Source organism: Salmo salar, chromosome ssa10, assembly GCF_905237065.1.
Source record: "Salmo salar chromosome ssa10, Ssal_v3.1, whole genome shotgun sequence".
NCBI lineage: Eukaryota > Metazoa > Chordata > Actinopteri > Salmoniformes > Salmonidae > Salmo > Salmo salar.
Window position 1 is genome coordinate 26,567,375 of NC_059451.1, and position 20,110 is coordinate 26,587,484.

A 20,110-nucleotide genomic window follows, 5' to 3' on the forward strand; every position below is an offset into this window, starting at 1 on the left:
ACATCTGCCACGCTGATCCTCAACACTGGAGCCCCCCAGGGGTGCGTGCTCAGTCCCCTCCTGTACTCCCTGTTCACCCACGACTGCATGGCCAGGCACAACTCCAACACCATCATTAAGTTTGCAGACGACACAACAGTGGTAGCCCTGATCACTGACAATGATGAGACAGACTATAGGGAGGAGGTCAGAGACCTGGCCGGGTGGTGCCAGAATAACAACCTATCCCTCAACGTAACCAAGACTAAGGAGATGATTGTGGACTACAGGAAAAGGAGGACCGAGCACGCCCCCATTCTCATTGACGGGGCTGTAGTGGAGCAGGTTGAGAGCTTCAAGTTCCTTGGTGTCCACATGAACAACAAACTAGAATGGTCCAAACACACCAAGACAGTCGTGAAGAGGGCACAACAAAGCCTATTCCCCCTCAGGAAACTAAAAAGATTTGTCATGGGTCCTCAGATCCTCAAAAGGTTCTACAGCCGCAACATCGAGAGCATCCTGACTGGTTGCATCACTGCCTGGTACGGCAATTGCTCGGCCTCTGACTGCAAGGCACAACAGAGGGTAGTGCGTACGTTCCAGTACATCACTGGGGCTAAGCTGCCTGCCATCCAGGACCTCTACACCAGGCGGTGTCAGAGGAAGGCCCTAAAAAATGTCAAAGACCCCAGCCACCATGGATATCATAAGGTGAATGCACCAATTTGTAAGTCGCTCTGGATAAGAGCGTCTGCTAAATAACGTAAACGTAAATGTAAAATAGACTGTTATCTCTACTACCGCATGGCAAGTGGTACCGGAGTGCCAGGTCTAGGACAAAAAGGCCTCTCAACAGTTTTTACCCCCAAGCCATAAGACTCCTGAACAGTTAATCAAATGGCTACCCAGACTATTTGCATTGTGTGCCCCCCCCCCCCCACCCCTCTTTTACGCTGCTGCTACTCTCTCATAGTCACTTTAACTATACATTCATGTACATACTACCTCAATTGGCCCGACCAACCAGTGCTCCCACACATTGGCTAACCAGGCTATCTGCATTGTGTCCCGCCACCCACCACCTGCCAACCTCTCTTTTAAGCTACTGCTACTCTCTGTTCATCATATATGCATAGTCACTTTAACCATATCTACATGTACATACTACCCCAATCACCCTGACTAACCGGTGTCTGTATGTAGCCTCGCTACTTTTATAGCCTCGCTACTGTATATAGCCTGACTACTGTTATTTTTCACTGTCTTTTTACCGTTGTTTTTATTTCTTTACTTACCTATTGTTCACCTACTACCTTTTTTGCACTATTGGTTAGAGCCTGTAAGTAAGCATTTCACTGTAAGGTCTACACCTCTTGTATTCGGCGCACGTGACAAATAAACTTGATTTGAATTGTAATTCGTAACATATCATACGAAATGGATGATGTACATACACAGATTAACACATACCATACGAAACGTAACATATCATACTAAATGGAGTGTCTTGGATTTACGTACAGAATAATATGAAATGCTCTGAGACCACATTGCGTGGCTGGGGTGTGTGGGGTCCTTAATGATGGAATGTGGGGTCCTTGATGATGCTGCGAACCTTCCTTAGGCACCGTTTCGAGTAGATGTCCTGATGGGTGGAAGCACGGTCCCAGTGATGTACTGGGCCGTCTTCAACCACCTGCTGGAGGGCCTTGCGGTCATGGACGGAGCAATTCTCGTACCAGGCTCTGATGTAACCAGTCAGGACGCTCTCGGTGGTGCAACGGTAGTATTTCGAGAGGACCCTGGGCGGCATGCCAAATTTCTTCAACCGCCTTAGGAAGTAGAGACGCTGTTGATGTTGTTGGTCCATGACAAGTCCTCAGGGATCTGGACACTGAGGAACTTAAAACTCGTGACTCTCTCTTCAACAGTCCCATTGATGTGGATCGGGGCATGTTCCCTTCTCTGCTTCCTGATGTCAACAATCAATTCCTTTGTTTTGCTGACGTTGAGGGAGAAGTTGTTGTCATTACAGCACAATGCCAGTTCACTTACCTCCTCCCTATAGGCTGACTCGTAATTGTTGGTTTTCAGGCCAACAACCATGACGTCGTCAGAAAACTTGATGATGGAGTTGGTGTCGTGCAAAGCTACGCAGTCGTCAGTGAACAAGGAGTATGTATTACTGAGAGCCTTGATGATTGAAGGAAAACATTTTAACCATCCATAATGTATTAACAAACACAAGCCTGAGGAGCACAGTTTAGGGAGCCTTGTTTTCTGGCTACAGCATTACCATCATTGTGAAATAAGAATTTATTCTTATCTGACCTGCCTAGTTAAATAAAGGTTAAATAAAAAATAGAAAAATTACCACCAGATAGGAAGCGGCAAAGCAAGAGGAATAACTGGGCTAAAACTGGGCTCTGTACTCCCTGTTCACCCAAGACTCCGTGGCCATGCACACCTCCAACTCAATCATCAAGTTTGCAGACGACACAACAGTAATGGGCTTGATTACCAACAACGGCGAGACAGCCTACAGGGAGGAGGTGAGGGCACTCGGTGTGGTGTCAGGAAAACAACCTCTCACTCAATGTCAACAAAACAAAGGAGATGATCGTGGACTTCAGGAAACAGCAGAGGGCGCACCCCCCCTATCCACATTGAAGGGACAGCAGTGGAGAAAGTAGAACGTTTTAATTTCCTCTGCATACAAATCAACAACAAACTGAAATGGTCCATCCACACATATAGTGTGGTGAAGAAGCGCCTCTTCAACCTCAGGAGGCTGAAGAAATTTGGCTTGTCACCCAAAACCCTGACTAACTTTTACAGATCCACAATCGAGAGCATCCTATCGGGCTGTATCACAGCCTGGTAAGGCAACTGCTCCGCCCTCAACCGCAAGGCTCTCCAGATCGTGGTGCGGTCTGCACAATGCATCACCGGGGGCAAACTACCTGCCCTCCATGACACCTATAGCACCCGATGCCACAGGAAGGAAAAAAAGATCATCAAAGACAACAACCACCCAAGCCACTGCCTAGTCACACCGCTACCATCCAGAAGGCGAGGTCAGTACAGGTGCTTCAAAGCTGGGACCGAGAGATTGAAAGGCCATCAGACTGCTAAACAGCAATCACTAACTCAGAGAGGCTGCAGCCTACATGGAGACCCAATCACTGGCCACTTTAACAAATGGATCACTAGTCACTTTAAACAATGCCACTTTAATAATGTTTACATATCTTACATTACTCATATCATATGTATATACTGTATTTTATACCATCTATTGCACCATGCCTATGATGCTCGGCCATCGCTCATCCATATATTTATATGTACATATTCCCATTCACCCCTTTTTAGATTTGTGTGTATTACGTAGTTGCTGGGGAACTGTTAGATTACTTGTTAGATATTACTGCACTGTCGGAACCAGAAGCACAAGCATGTCACTACACTCGCATTAACATCTGCTAACCATGTGTACTGTCTGTGACAAATACAATTGTATTTTATTTGAGTCGTTAGGGTTTGGCCGGGGTAGGCCGTCATTGTAAATAAGAATTTGTTCTTAACTGACTTGCCTAGTTAAATAAAGGTTAATTAAATTAAATTAAATACCAGCCGGCTCCTCAGGGTGTAGTTCCCTGCCAACAAACATCCCAGGAGGACTGAACTACAGACAGACAGAGAATATTACTAGGAATAAATTATAGCTATAATGTATACATTTATGCACGAAGTTGATCATTCATATTCTTTAATAAATTCAAATATATTACATTGTTGTGAAAGGCTGACATTTGATTCGATTCAAACCAGTGACTGTATTCACACACAGGATATCACAAGTAGGAACCATTCGGTTGGTAATTGTTCCCAGACGTCGTTAATTTAGCGGACAACTGCGCATGACTTTCCGACTGTTCTCTCTTTTATGTCTCTAAAAACTTAACAGCGAGATAACTAACATACAAAACAAATTGTATGTTCCGTTGATAAAAAAAAAAGCTAAACTCCGACATGGCCCTACTGAAAGTATGGACGTCGCCGAGACTTTTAAACAGGTAAATAAACTACGCGTTGGTTTCGAAGACATTCAATGGGACGCACGTTCGCTAACTAGCAGCTCTGGTCCTGGTTGTTACGTACGGCTTGAGCCTTCTTCAACGCCCGCATATTTCCACAGAGTGGTGATGATGAGAAGTATACCGTGTCCGGAAGCGACTTCACCATTCATTTTCTGTATTCAGTGTTCACTCAAACATCGTTCTAAGCTTTGTTTTCCTATTTCAGTTACAGCTGATTTGAGACGGGTGCAACTGCATCCCGCAATTCGGGGTGTTCCTCGGTGTAGGCATTCCGGGATCTGCAGGAACCCATCTTTATACTTCTATTGGCCCATTTTTGACTCCAGTATATAGGCAGGAGGCAGTGGCGCTCCAGTACAGTAGATGGCGATAATGCACCACAACGTTGGATGCCACCCGCCTATACACCCCACAGAAGAGCCGGGGGGACAAATATAGCTATTTTTTTATATCACCTTTATTTAACCAGGTTGGCCAGTTGAGAACTAGTTCATATTTAAACCAGCGACCTGGCCAAAATAAAGCAAAGCAGTGCGACAAAACAACAGAGTTACACATAAACAAACGTACAATCAATAACACAACATCAAAATCTATGTACAGTGTGTGCCAATGTAGAAGAGTAGGGAGTTAAGGCAATAAATAGGCCATGGAGGTGAAATAATTACAATTTAGCATTAACACTTGAGTGATAGATGTGCAGATGATGATGTGCAAGTAGAGATACTGGGTTGCAAGAGGAAGTAACAATATGGGGAGGAGATAGTCGGGTGTGCTATTTACAGATTGGCTGTGTACAGGTACAGTGATCGGTAAACTGCTCTGACAGCTGATGCTTAAAGTTAGAGAGGGAGATATGACTCCAGCTTCAGTGATTTTTTTTTTTGCAATTCATTCCAGTCATTGGCAGCAGAGAACTGGAAGGAAGTGTTGGCTTTGGGGGTGACCAGTGAAATATACCTGCTGGAGCGCGTGCTATGGGTGGGTGCTGCTATGGTGACCAGTGAGCTGAGATAAGGCGGGGCTTTACCTAGCATAGACTTATAGATGACCTGGAGCCAATGGGTTTGGCGACAAATATGTAGTGTGGGCCAGCCAACGAGAGCATACAGGTCGCAGTGGTGGGTAGTATATGGGGCTTTGGTGACAAAACAGATGGCACTGTGATAGACTGCATCCAATTTGCTGAGTAGTGTTGGAGGCTATTTTGTAAATGACAACGCTGAAGTCAAGGATCGGTAGGATAGTCAGTTTTACCAGGGTATGTTTGGCAGCATGAGTGAAGGAGGCTTTGTTGCGAAATAGGAAGCCGATTCTATATTTAATTTTGGATTGGAGATGCTTAATGTGAGTCTGGAAGGAGAGTTTACAGTCTAACCAGACACCTAGGTATTTGTAGTTGTCCACATATTCTAAGTCAGAACAGTCCAGGGTAGTGATGCTAGTCAGGCGGGAGGGTGCGGGCAGCAATCGGTTGAAGAGCATGCACTTAGTTTTACTTGCATTTAAAAGCAGTTGGAGGCCTCGGAAGGAGTGTTGTATAGCATTGAAGCTTGTTTGGAGGTTTGTTAGCACAGTGTCCAAAGAAGGGCCAAATGAATACAGAATGGTGTCATCTGCATAGAGGTGGATCAGAGAGTCACCAGCAGCAAGAGCGACATCATTGATATATACAGAGAAAAGAGTCAGCCTGAGAATTGAACCCTGTGGCACCCCCATAGAGACTGCCAGAGGTCCGGACAACAGGCCCTCCGATTTGACACACTAAACTCTATCTGAGAAGTAGTTGGTGAACCAGGCGAGGTAGTCATTTGAGAAACCATTGCTGTTAAGTCTGCCGATAAGAATGCGGTGATTGACAGAGTCAAAAGCCTTGGCCAGGTCGATGAAGACAGCTGCACAGTATTGTCTTTTATCGATGGCGGTTATGATATCGTTTAGGACCTTGAGCGTGGCTGAGGTGCACCCATGACCAGCTCGGAAACCAGATTGCATAGTGGAGAAGGTACGGTGGGATTCGAAATGGTCGGTGATCTGTTTGGTAACTTGGCTTTCGAAGATTTTAGAGTGGCAGGGCAGGATGGATATAACAGTTTGCGTCTAGAGTGTCTCCCCCTGTGAAGAGGGGGATGACCGCGGCAGCTTTCCAATCTTTGGGGATCTCAGACGATACAAAAGAGAGGTTGAATAGGTTAGTAATAGGGGTTGCAACAATTTCGGCAGATCATTTTAGAAAGAGAGGGTCCAGATTGTCTAGCCCAGCTGATTTGTAGGGATCCAGATTTTGCAGCTCTTATAGAACATCAGCTGTCTGGATTTGGGTGGGGGGGGGGGGTCTTGGGCAAGTTGCTTCAGGGGGTGCTGAGATGTTGGTAGGGGTAGCCAGGTGGAAAGTTAGGCCAACCGTAGAAAAATGCTTATTGAAATTAACGATTATTGTAGATTTATCGGGGTGACAATGTTTCCTATCCTCAGTGCAGTGGGCAGCTGGGAGGAGGTGCTCTTATTCTCCATGGACTTTAGTGTCCCAAAACCTTTGGGAATTAGTGCTACAGGATGCAAATTTCTGTTTGAAAAGGCTAGCCTTAGCTTTCCTAACTGACTGAGTATATTGGTTCCTGACTTTCCTGAAAAGTTGCATATCACGGGGGCTATTCGATGCTAATGCAGTACGCCACAGGATGTTTTTGTGCTGGTCAAGGGCAGTCAAGTCTAGGGTGAACCAAGGGCTATATCTGTTCTTAGTTCTACATTTTTTGAATGGGGCATGCTTATTTAAGATGGTGAGGAAAGCAACCTTTACAGAGCAACCAGGCATCCTCTACTGACGGGATGAGGTCAATATCCTTCCAGGATACCCGGGCCAGGTCGATTAGAAAGGCCTGCTCACTGAAAGGTTTTAGGGAGCGTTTGACAGTGATGAGGAGTGGTCGTTTGACCGCGGACCCATTACGTACGCAGGCAATGATCACTGAGATCCTGGTTGAAGACAGCAGAGGTGTATTTAGAAGGAAAGTTGGTCAGGATGATCTCTAAGAGGGTTCCCATGGTTACAGATTTAGGGTTGTACCTGGAAGGTTCCTTGATCATTTGTGTGAGATTGAGGGCATCTAGCTTAGATTGTAGGACAGCCGGGGTGTTAAGCATGTCCCAGTTTAGGTCACTTAACAGTAATTATAGTTAGTGATGGGAAATCGAGGCTTTCTGAAGGTAGCCTTATGCGCTTTCACCAAATTCTGCAGGAGAACGTTGCATTACTCAGAACTTCTTTATCTGTTCACAATGCACGTTGGTGACATCGGCTGTTCAGCAATAAATAGCAGCATGTGTTTCTCAGATATTTTTTCTCCACTGTTCATCAACACTCTGTGGCGCGCAGTAAGTCGTTGGTTTTAGAAGCCTATTTAGCTAGTACACGGTGTCGCTCCAGCCTCCCGCCTGTCGGGCACTGTTTTCACGTATTTTATCAAGGGTGAGGGCAGGTGTTTGGTAGGCGGTAGCGAAAGACACTGTCTACCAGTGACCAGATAATACTTTTATTTCCCTAATGACCTACATTCAAAAGTATAACACAAGCATGCAAATGTCATGCTCGAAGGTAGGCGTTTAGTTTATTAATTCGACCATTTAAAAAAAAACAAGCACAAATAAAACTTAAAAGCCATACATGCACATGAATAAAATCAGCGAGGATAACACACAAAGTCTGAGACTTATTTCCATTGTGGTCCTCTTGAGACAAGATGGCTAGACAAGATCCAACACAGTATGGCAGTGAAATAATAAAACAAAAACATAGAAGAAGAACATCTATCTCATCATTCCAGTTACATCATAGGGGTTATTCATATGGGCACAGAAGACATCAAACATATTTTTACTTTATTTTTAAAGCTGTCCAGAGAGGACGTTGTTTTTATAGGCAGAGGCAACTCATTCCATTCTGAGGCTCCGGTATACAAGAAAGTACCTTTCCCAGCATTACTCCTGAACCTGTATAAGCACACATCAGCAACACCTGATCTGGTGCTGTGATTGTGTGCATCCCTAACACGAGGAAAGTAATCACTTAGATATCTGTGCGCAGGACCATAAATACTCCTGTAAACCAAACCTAGTCTAATCTGGGACACCCTAGCCTCAACAGGCAGCCAGTTTAGTTCCTGAAAGCAGCTCCTGCCTATGTGAGTATGTGGACTCACCTTCAATACTACCCTGATCAGCTTATTCTGGGCTATCATAAGTTTAGATAAGCCCCCAAACCAGGAAGTACTAGCATAGTCAAAATGGCATTGAATGAGGGCAGTAGCTAGCACTTTCATGGAGTCCTTATCAAGCAGCTTGGACTTTCTAGCCAAAAACTTAGTCCTGGCATTAACCTTCCCTAGCACCTTATTGGCCATGCTCACATCTCCCAAGCTTCCATCAAGGATACATCCCAAGTAGCTAACAGAGGTTTTAGTAGTCAGCACCTCACCCCCTAACTCCACTCTGATTTCAGACGACCCACACAATTTAGGTCTGGATCCAAAAATAATTGCTTCAGTTTTCCCTAAGTGCAGAGATAGCTTATGATCTCCAAGCCATTTGCTAATGTTAGTAAGCTCTGTGCTAAGTATGCTCTCCAACATAGTTTTACTTTTGTGAGACACCACATTTACATTTTAGTCATTTAGCAGACGCTCTTATCCAGAGCGACTTACAGTAGTGAATGCATACATTTCATAAATTTTTTTCCGTACTGGTCCCACGTGGGAATTGAACCCACAACCCTGGCATTGCAAACACCATGCTCTACCAACTGAGCCACACGGGATACTGTGTCAGACTCTACCAGAAGTGTAGAGTCATCCGCATAAAGAAAAAGACGGCAAGAACAAGCATCTTTTATATCGTTAATATACAATAAAAACAGCAGAGGCCCAAGCATGCTCCCCCTGCGGAATGCCACAACTCATTGGTTTTGCCTGAGACAGTGAACCATAAACCTCTACTACTTGCTCCCTTCCTGATAAATAGGACTTTACCCAGCCTAGAGGGATACTGCTTAACCCCAGTGACTCCAGTTTGGAGATTAGGTTAACAGTGGTTAACTGTATCAAAGGCCTTCTGTAAAGTCAAGCAGTACCAGTACGTTCATGCAGGAACCAATGGGGTGCTAATAGATCTCCTTAAATATAAGTCATCTGATTTACTTGATTTAGTCTGCAGTTGCTTCCTCCATTTTAGGACTACTGATTTAATTAAATGTACCCATTAATTGTTGAATAATATAAATGTCTCATGAGCTTAGTTCAACTGTTGTACCCCATCAGAACCCAAAATATAAGCTTGTTTCACTCCAATGTTTGGAAACAAAGCAGATGTAAACAAACAATATATAGCCTCAACATGGTTAAAACTATAATTTTTATACCATGGATTGTCCATCCTTGGATCCATAGCTCTGTCTATGAATTTGAGAGCCCTATCCCTCAGATTTTTACTGAAATGGGTGGGAGGATGCTTTGTTATTGTTTCAAACGCTGATTGCCGCTTTATTCAAACTTTTCGCCGGCATCTCCTGATATCAGAGCATAAAAACTACAATCTGTCTCCTATATTAGCCTAGTGCGCATGGGCCAAGCACGTTTTCACCGGTTTTCCCTGGCTAAACTAGCTGGCTAGATGAACTATGCTAGTTTGTCCTCATTGCCAAACTTCATAAATACATTTATTGATTTAAATCTGCCTTTATTAATATAATGAGTAATTCAGGAATGACAGGAATGAATTGGCAGGAGAACTGGAGAAAATAGCAACTCAATAGAGAGCAATGACTACAATGAATAGCTAAATAACTTCTGGGCACAAAGGGTCCGCAGAGCTCCTCACCACCACTCTATTCTCCCCATCATACAATATTTTCTTCAGATTTTGTTTTGTGATTGGCTTAAGTATATTCACTGACGTAAAGACGGTACTAGTGACAAACCTTCTCTGTATGCGTTGTCCAGAACAAGTCTGGCGATAAGCAAAGTCCTCAAAAGTGGTTTATTTCGTATTTCGGAGAAACGACGGCTTGCGCTTAGAGAGAAATTGGCCAGCACGGACAAACGAAGGTAAACTAAATATACATAGTATGTGGACACCCCTTCAAATTAGTGTATTCAGCTATTTCAGTCACACCCGTTACTGACAGGTGTATAAAATCGAGCAGACAGCCCTGCAATCTCCATAGCTGAATATTGGCAGTAGAATGGCCGCAATGAAGAGCTCAGTGACTTTCCACGTGGCATCGTCATAGGATGCCACCTTTCCAACAAGTCAATTCATCAAATTTCTTCCCTGCTAGAGCTGCCCTGGTCAACTGTCAGTGCTGTTATTGTGAAGTGGAAACATCTAGGAGCAACAACGACTCAGCCACGAAGTGGTAGGCCACACAAGTTGGCAGAATGGGACCGCCAAGTGCTGAAGCGTCTATCCTCGGTTGCAACACTCACTACCCAGTTCCAAACTGCCTCTGGAAGCAACGTCAGCACAAGAACTGTTCGTCAGGAGCTTCATGAAATTAGTTTCCACAGCCGAGCAGCCGCACACAAGCCTAAGGTCACCATGCGCAATGCCAAGCATCGGCTGGAGTGGTGTAAAGCTTGCCGCCATTGGACTCTGGAGCAGTGGAAATGCACTCTCTGGAGTGCTTCTACATGCTTCACCATCTGGCAGTCCGACGGACGAATCTGGGTTTGGTGGATGCCAGGAGAACGCTACCTGCCCGAATGCATAGTGCCAACTGTAAAGTTTGGTGGAAGAGGAATAATGGTCTATGGCTGTTTTTCATGGTTTGGCCTAGGCCCCTTAGTTCCAGTGAAGTGAAATCTTAACGCTACAGCATACAATGACATTCTAGATGATTCTGTGCTTCCAACTTTGTGGCAACAGTTTGGGGAAGGCTCTTTCCTGTTTCAGCATGACAATGCCCCTGTGCACAAAGCTAGGTCCATACAGAAATAGTTTGTCGAGATCGGTGTGGAAGAACTTGGCTGGCCTGCATAGAGCCCTGACCCCATCAAACACCTTTGGGATGAATTGGAACACCGACTGCGAGCCAGGCCTAATCGCCCAACATCAGTGCCCGAGCTCATTAATGCTCTTATGGCTGAATGGAAGCAAGTCCCTGCAGCAATGTTCCAACATCTAGGGAAAGCCTTCCCAGAGAGTGGAGGCCTTTATAGCCGCAAAGGGGGACCAACTCCATATTAATGCCCATGATTTTGGAATGAGATGTTCGACGAGCAGGCATTGAAGGCTAAAGCTGCACGTAACGCCCTGGATCAGAGCTAGCCAGCTAACATGTATGACTGACAGCTTGGGATGAACTAGCTAGCTAGTTTCTGAGTACATTTGCATTACGCTTTTATATTAGTTTCTAAATCTTAATCATTTGAACATTGCCAATGTTTTGTCTTTTTAGATGTCTACAAGAGGTGGTTGCCCAGAGGCATTTCCTTGCTGCATCAACTCTACACACAGCGACCACCCAGCACAACTCCAACAAGACATCAATTGTACGATGCAGTCGACAGAAGTATGAAAGAATGTTTCCTGTGTTGCTCATACAACCGGACGGTTCCACAATTAACATTAGGTACAAGAAGCCCAAGAGGATACTCATGGTAAGCTTCCTTGAACTGGAGACAAATTGAGAGAATGCCTTTTTGGATTGATAAACTCAGCAAAAAAAGAAACGTCCTCTCACTGTCAACTGCATTTATTTTCAGCAAACTTAACGTGTAAATATTTATATGAACATAAGATTCAACAACTGAGACATGAACTGAACAAGTTCCACAGACATGTGACTAACAGAAATTGAATAGTGTGTCCCTGAACAAAGGGGGGGTCAAAATCAAAAGTAACAGTCAGTATCTGGTGTGGCCACTAGCTGCAGTACTACAGTGCATCTCCTCCTCATGGACTGCACCAGATTTGCCAGTTCTTGCTGTGAGATGTTACCCCACTCTTCCACCAAGGCACCTGCAAGTTCCTGGACATTTCTGGGGGGAATGCCCTAGCCCTCACCCTCTGATCCAACAGGTACCAGACGTGCTCAATGCTATTGAGATGCGGGCCCCTCACTGGCCTTGGCAGAACACTGACATCCCTGTCTTGCACGAAATCACTCACAGAACGAGCAGTATGGCTGGTGGCATTGTCATGGTGGAGGGTCATGTCAGGATGAGCCTGCAGGAAGGGTACCACATGAGGGAGGAGGATGTCTTCCCTGTAACGCACAGCGTTGAGATTGCCTGCAATGACATCAAGCTCAGTCCGAGGATGCTGTGACACACAGCCCCACACCATGACGGACCCTCCACCTCCGAATCGATCCCGCTCCAGAGTACAGGCCTCGGTGTAACGCTCATTACTTCGACGATAAATGTGAATCCGACTATCACCCCTGGTGAGACAAAACCGTGACTCGTCACTGAAGAGCACTTTTTACCAGTCTTGTCTGGTCCAGCGACGGTGGGTTTGTGCCCATAGGCAACACTGTTGCCGGTGATGTCTGGTGAGGACCTGCCTTACAACAGGCCTACAAGCCCTCAGTCCAGCCTTTCTTAGCCTATTGCGGACAGTTTGAGCACTGATGGAGGGATTGTGCATTCCTGGTGTAACTCGGGCAGTTGTTGTTGCCATCCTGTACCTGTCCCTCAGGTGTGATGTTCGGATGTACTGATCCTGTGCAGGTGTTGTTACACATGGTTTGTCACTGCGAGGACGATCAGCTGTCCGTCCTGTCTCCCTGTAGTAGCACTGTCTTCGGCGTCTCACAGTATGGACATTGCAATTTATTGCCCTGGCCACATCTGCAGTCCTCATGCCTCCTTGCAACATGCCTAAGGCACTTTCACACAGATGAGCAGGGACCCTGGGTATCTTTCTTTTGGTGTTTTTCAGAGTCAGTAGAAAGGCCTCTTTACTGTCCTAAGTTTTCAGAACTGTGACCTTAATTGCCTACCGTCTGTAAGCTGTTAGTGTCTTAACGACCGTTCCACAGGTGCATGTTCATTAATTGTTTATGGTTCATTGAACAAGCATGGAAAACAGTGTTTAAACTCTTTACAATGAAGTCTGAAGTTATTTGGATTTTTACGAATTATCTTTGAATGACAGGGTCCTGAAAAAGGGACGTTTCTTTTTTTGCTGAGTTTACATTTTTGCCCCTTTTGACTATTCAGGAATCCTACATTTGAATGCTAATCAGACAAATTCTGAGAGTGAATTTGATTATTTTGTGTTGTATCCCTTCAGATGCCTGTGGACATCAGTACACTCTCAGAGTAAGAAAGGAAAATCAGGATGCGGAAGCGGGATCCCAAGAAGGGAGTTGTTAAGCAGAGGACGGTGGAATTCAAAGACGATTTCAAAGTGGATGATTACAGCAAGTTTTGGAGAAGTTATAGAGCCTGTTGTAGTTATTTAACTTTACTGTTCTGCCTTGACTGTGTGTGTATATATAATATTATTTGTAGATGTACATCTTTATCCCATATTGGTAATAAAATAATAAATTTTATTCACTTAGCTACATATATAATTTTGTGACCATATGTTTTTTTATTTTTTTATTATGAACACAACAAATACAAATTACAGAAATATACCAACAAGAGTACATAAACCTAACAGACGGGTATTACATATCGAGATTAATTTTCAATTTCGCAAACACTTTTATGGTGCGTATTCTTTTTTTGTTTTTACATTTACTCTTCATTTCAAAATAATATTTAAAGTCTATCTTAAATAATGTGAAGAGGGGTTTGTTCTCTGCCCACTTCATTTTATGGATAAACAAATGAACACTGAAAGTTATGTCAGGTTCCATATCATTTGGATCAAAATAAAACCTTATCAGATTCTCTCAGATTAACATTAATAGTCGTTTCTTTTCAAATTAAATCTTCTAACTCACTCCAAAATCTTCTAACATAAGAACAGTCCCAAAATAAATGGTCAAGAGTTTCTGGGTCACAACCACAAAATACACATTTGTTATCAATAGCTATTTTAAATCTGTGTATAATAAAGGTCTTTACAGGTGTCACGTCCTGACCAGCAGAGGGCGTTTTGCTTAGTCTTGGTCAGGATGTGGCAGGGGGTTTGTGTTTGTTAAATGTTGGGTTGATGATTGGGACTTCCAATTGAAGGCAGGTGTGTATAGTTGCCTTTGATTGGAAGTCCTATATAGGTGTGTGTGTTTGTCTTTGGGGTTGTGGGGAATTGTTTTTGCACTGCGTTTTAGATAGCCTGCAAAACTGTTGTAAATCGTGAGTACCGTTCATTGTTTTGTTTTCCCTGTGGATGCTTTTTTTTCATTTACCAATTAAAAGAATGAGTGTCCACACTTCCGCTGCGCCTTGGTCCGCTTCTCTACACGACTTAATCTGTGACAACAGGGTAGATTCTATGAATGAGTTTGTATGATACTTCTTTCACCTTATTAGATATACAATATTTACCAGACAACAACGAAACTTTGTTCCAGTTCACTTGTCCTAGGGCTGCATTCCAGTACATTTTAGCAGAGGGAATAGTAACATATTGACATAGTTTCCTTATATACATGTTATTACATTTATAGTTTATAATGTCAATTCCTTCTAATTGTATTGAGGCTACAAAATCTTCAACAGTTCCACTTGGAGTATTATATTCTCCTAAAAGAATAATAGCACCTTTAGGGATAGCTCTAACAACAATTTGATACTTCTCAGGAGTGAATGTAACATTGTGTGTTCTCATGAAGTCTTGATAATCATATAGTTGGCCATCATTATTCAATAATTGTTTAACCCAGATAATGTTGTCAAACCAGTTCTGGAACATAATAGTCAGTATGTTTGTTAGCTGTCCAACAGAGCATACAGCACACACACATACACATCCTATGGATTTTAGGAAAATGTCACCACTGAAATCTTTCCAGGAAGCATCCTTTACAAGCTGATAGGTATTTCTGAAGACTTTCCGGTTTATATGTGACCAATGAATGGGGTTCCTTACTGTCTTGATAAGCTGATTAATTATTGACTTGCTTCATGCTAGCCTCAAAGTTCACATGGTTTTCTATGTTTTCGTCAAAATGACTTCAACACCTAGTCTTGCGACAACGACTTCTGTGCCTGAATTACATGAAAAGTTTGCGTTGGAAGCTCTTGATATTGTTGTGGTTGTGGTATACTTCGTCTTTGTTCTTGTTGTGGGAATATGGGTAAGTAATAAACACTCCTATTACCTGGTGGATGCTTTCATTGTATGAAGAGGGCAGACTGGTACAATGACCTAACACTGAAGTAGTACTGTGGAGATTAATTCATCAGAATTCTTCCTCTCACAAAATCTGTTGTTCAAATAAATGCAATATTGACTAAATAAGAAGTACAAAGCAATGTCATTGAGAAGGCTTTGCTGTAACTAATATCTACAGACAGTATAGTTTGATGTATGATGTAAATGAACTCTTTATTGCAGTCTTCTGTCAGGGCAAACCGTGGGACAGTGGGTGGATACTTCTTGGCTGGAAGATCCATGACATGGTGGCCTGTAAGTAGCCTGAGATTTTGATGGTACTGAACTCAAACTCTATGCATTGAACTGAACATTAGTGATGAAATTAGTATGTCAACTAGATAAAAAGTTAATCATGATCCAGACTATTAAGTATTATCTATTTTAAATTAGGATTTTATTTTTATAACAGTAAACAATTGGGTGAAAATAGTTGATACTGATAATAGCTATCTATATCCAAAGATAAAAATGTATTAAATGAAGTAAATTTTGTTCTGCTGTCTCAGATTGGGGCCTCTCTGATGTCCAGTAATGTTGGCAGTGGTTTGTTAATTGGACTAGCTGGCACTGGAGCAGCAGGAGGCATCGCTGTTGGAGGGTTTGAATGGAATGTAAGTAATATGTTAAGAGCATTGTGAAAAAACATCAAGATGATAAACAATGGAGAGGAAATCGAGTTATTACAGTTTGGCAATATTTCCATCAGGAGGTGGACACCCTTTATTTTGAAGACCTATCCACAGTATTTCAGCTTAGAATAAGCTTTCATGTTTCACAGGCAGCTTGGGTCCTCATTGCTCTTGGTTGGATCTTTGTGCCTGTTTACATCTCCGCTGGTGTGGTAACCATGCCAGAGTACCTGAAGAAGCGATTTGGGGGCCAGCGCATCAGAATCTACATGAGTGTTCTCTCCCTCATCCTCTATATTTTCACCAAGATATCAGTAAGATTCTCATATAAAAAAAAAAAAAATTCATAAGGCAATTCAGGGTGTTAGTTGAATATTCTTGTTACCTCTGCTGACAGACAGACATCTTCTCTGGCGCTCTGTTCATTCAAGTGTCCCTGGGCTGGGACCTCTATCTCTCCACAGTGGTGCTTCTTCTAGTAACTGCCCTCTACACTATAGCTGGTAACTTTTCAACATAATCTACCAGTCATTTATTAATTCATTACATGGCATTGTTTGTTATTGATTACCATTGGCTGTTAATTGATTCCAGGGGGGCTGACAGCAGTTATCTATACAGATGCTTTGCAGACGGTCATCATGGTGATAGGCGCATTCGTACTCATGTTCATAGGTACTGTTTTTGTTTTCTATAGTATAAGTTCAACGGTATACAGTATATACATCTACATTTGAATTTGTCTAAAACTACTTTAGTATCATAGTATATAATTATTTTATTAATTAATGATTGGATGATTTATTGTATTCATTTTCAAACTGACCCTTGAACTTTATCTTTAGCGTTTGACAAAGTGGGTTGGTATGAGGGTCTGCTGGAGCAGTACAAGGAGGCCATCCCCACATTGACTGTGCCCAACACTACATGTCACCTCCCCCGGTCCGATGCCTTCCACATCTTCAGAGACCCAGTGACGGGGGATCTGCCCTGGCCTGGTCTGCTGTTTGGCCTCACGGTGCTGGCCACCTGGGTGTGGTGCGCTGACCAGGTATGAGAAGGAACTTTTGTAGTTGACTTGCATTACAGTCAAGTCTAAGGTGTTATTTTGACTTGTTATTTAGGTATGTTACAGTAGACCATTACGAAGAATCCCACATTTTTGCTGAGGCGGGAGATTTCCTCACGTAAGTGACCTTGTCCTAACCTGCTCCAGGTGATAGTGCAGAGGTCTCTCTCAGCCAAGAACCTGTCCCATGCCAAAGGAGGCTCTGTGCTGGGAGGTTACCTGAAGGTCCTGCCCATGTTCTTTATCGTGATGCCTGGAATGATCAGCAGAGCACTTTACCCAAGTGAGTTCTCACTTTGTCTATACTAAATCCAATATACAGCAATGGTATTGCCCTTGTTCTGAAGTTGTATAGTATGTTAATGTGCTGTGTATTACTATATTGTCTCTTTATGTCTGCAGATGAGGTAGGATGTGTTGACCCCATTGAGTGCCAAAGAATCTGTGGAGCCACCGTGGGCTGCTCCAATATTGCCTACCCCAAACTAGTGGTAGAACTTATGCCTGTTGGTAAGACATCTGCACACACGCGTGAACACACTGAAAACACACTTACTATTGATCCTATTTTTGAAAAGGTTCAAATGTGTCATCACTGTATGTGTGTCTATGTAATTTTCTGAGGATGTTTGTATTTTAAATTTGACTCGCCCAATTTCACTCTTCAATCTGTTATATCTGTGTCTATCCTCTCCAGGCATGCGGGGGTTGATGATTGCAGTAATGATGGCTGCCCTCATGTCCTCTCTGACCTCCATCTTCAACAGCAGCAGCACCCTGTTCACCATGGACATCTGGCAGAGGGTCCGGCCACAGGCCTCCGAGCCAGAACTCATGGTAGTGGGCAGGTAGGTAACGCCATTAAAGAAATGTACAGCAATGTCTTCTAAACATGAGTCAAAGCCAGTTGTTTGACAATAGCTGTGTCTAAACATGCCCAACTTCCTCAGGTTCTGCTTTTGTTTACTCCAGGCACTGTTGTATTTTGTGCTACAATTCCTTTGAGTCCCCTGTGAATAATAAGCTTAGTATAAAATCGCATAACTAAACCTCAGAAGACATTATACAAAATCTATACAGCTTAATAAAAGTGTCAAGAATTTTCATTTTTACCCAAATAACAAGTGAAATCATTTTTTTCTCTAACAATAATACAAAATGGATAGAGCAAGCATTTTTTGTTTTGTGGGATTCCCTGTTGCAAACATTGCCTTGTTTTGAATGCAAGACTAAAGGTATATATCCCATTAAGATGTCTGTTTTATGGAGGCAATTTAAGTTTCCCTGCCCCATAATCCAAACCCATGACCTCTGGTCCAAAGTCCAATGCTGAATATACTCAATACGGTTACATTTACATACTAGAAAACTTGATCAGGATTTTTCTAAATTAAAACTATTTTAGTAAGGCAACGATTCCTAACAAAAGTAACCAATGCAGGATTCATTATACAATACTTTAAACTGAAAGAACCCTCACCTCCTGTCTGTGGTCATCACATGCAGGGTGTTCATCTTAGTAATGGTGGTGCTCAGCATCCTGTGGATCCCCATTATCCAGTCAGCCAACAGTGGACAGCTGTTTGACTACATCCAGGCCATCACCAGCTACCTGGCTCCTCCCATCACTGCTGTCTTCATCATGGCCATCTTCTGGAGGCGTGTCAATGAGCAGGTCAGATCAAGGGTTTCATGCCATTATTTGTTTGTATGTCATAAAGCACATTGTTGAGATTTGATATAAAACACTGTCCCTTTGTGTGTGCGTTCAATGTGGATGACCGTTAACACAGGGAGCCTTCTGGGGTCTGATCGTGGGCCTTGCTGTTGGCTTGGTGCAGATGGTGCTGGTGTTTGTGTATGGCACCCCATCTTGTGGAGAGATAGACATACGGCCAGCCTTCATCAGGGATGTCCACTACCTGTACTTTGCTCTTATCCTCCTGGCTCTCACTGGCCTGGTCATCACTGCTGTCAGCCTCTGCACTCCGGCCATTCCAGAGCACCATGTAAGAGTGCCACATGTACTAATCATAAACATTAAACTGACTTGCAAAATATATGCTGTTACTTATGAGATTCATTTCAGTTAAAAGAAAAGAACATGTACACATTTTGTTACATGTTATAACCTATTCATTCTTCCCCTCTTCAATCCCGCTGCAGCTCCATCGCCTGACATGGTGGACAAGACACAGCAAGGAGCCACGCATTGACTTCAATGACCCATGGACCACAAAGCCCAGGACACCACCCAGAACTCCTGACCCCACAGTTGGGGAGGAGGCAGCTGTGGAGGCCGGGCCATGCTGGAAGCGTACTGGAATGTGGCTGTGTGGGCTGTCTGGGCCTGAGAAGAAAAAGTTAACCCTGGAGGAGAAACATGCCTTGGAGTTAAAACTGACCAGCATTGAGGAAGAACCAATCTGGCGGAATGTGTGCAACGCTAACGCCCTCATACTACTCTCTATCAATATCTTTATGTGGGGCTACTTTGCCTGAGTTAATATAACTCTCCTTTTGATTATAGATATTCTTGAATCACATATTGTTTATTGAATTACTGATCACACTCAAAATGCTAATTAGTTTACAATTAGAATGTCAAACAATAATGGTAATGTTGTTTTTAGTTGTTGGGATTTAGACTTTTTATTGCCAAAACTGTCATCTGTATGTGTACTCCTTGATCAGGGTCAGTAGTTAGGTTTCCATTCAATTGGTGACAGATTTTCATGCGGATATTCTAAAATCCGCATAAAATCAAAATGCACATTTTCCTACCATAGATGCGTTTCCATCAAATGGACTTGTTGCACATAAAAGGCGGTGCGTGATGACGTATTGGACATAAAATACCTTTTGCGGTTAAATCCCCCATGTACTGAATAAAAAATACACGTTAAATGGGTTTCCATCACATTTTCCAAATATTGCATTAAATAGCGAGTGTGCACACTGGTATTGGCACGTGCGTCTAGCCAACAGTG

The 20,110-nt window shown here is 43.2% G+C and overlaps 2 protein-coding genes across 2 annotated transcripts; both read left to right on the plus strand.

The window, feature by feature from the left end:
- Positions 1-3,893: 3,893 nt before the first annotated feature.
- Positions 3,894-14,085, plus strand: LOC106614019 (39S ribosomal protein L55, mitochondrial). Its single transcript, XM_014216911.2, has 3 exons — positions 3,894-4,061; positions 11,539-11,740; positions 13,380-14,085. The coding sequence occupies exons 1-3, from the start codon at positions 4,018-4,020 to the stop codon at positions 13,410-13,412; spliced, it is 279 nt and encodes a 92-aa protein (XP_014072386.2). The 5' UTR covers positions 3,894-4,017; the 3' UTR covers positions 13,413-14,085.
- Positions 14,086-15,162: 1,077 nt separating this feature from the next.
- Positions 15,163-20,027, plus strand: slc5a9 (solute carrier family 5 member 9). The gene is made up of 13 exons (XM_014216612.2): positions 15,163-15,342; positions 15,603-15,674; positions 15,929-16,033; positions 16,201-16,365; positions 16,449-16,554; positions 16,646-16,726; positions 16,897-17,102; positions 17,268-17,403; positions 17,523-17,630; positions 17,818-17,968; positions 18,627-18,795; positions 18,914-19,129; positions 19,287-20,027. Exons 1-13 carry the CDS (start codon positions 15,190-15,192, stop codon positions 19,620-19,622), a joined length of 2,004 nt encoding a protein of 667 aa, XP_014072087.1. The 5' UTR covers positions 15,163-15,189; the 3' UTR covers positions 19,623-20,027.
- Positions 20,028-20,110: the final 83 nt, after the last annotated feature.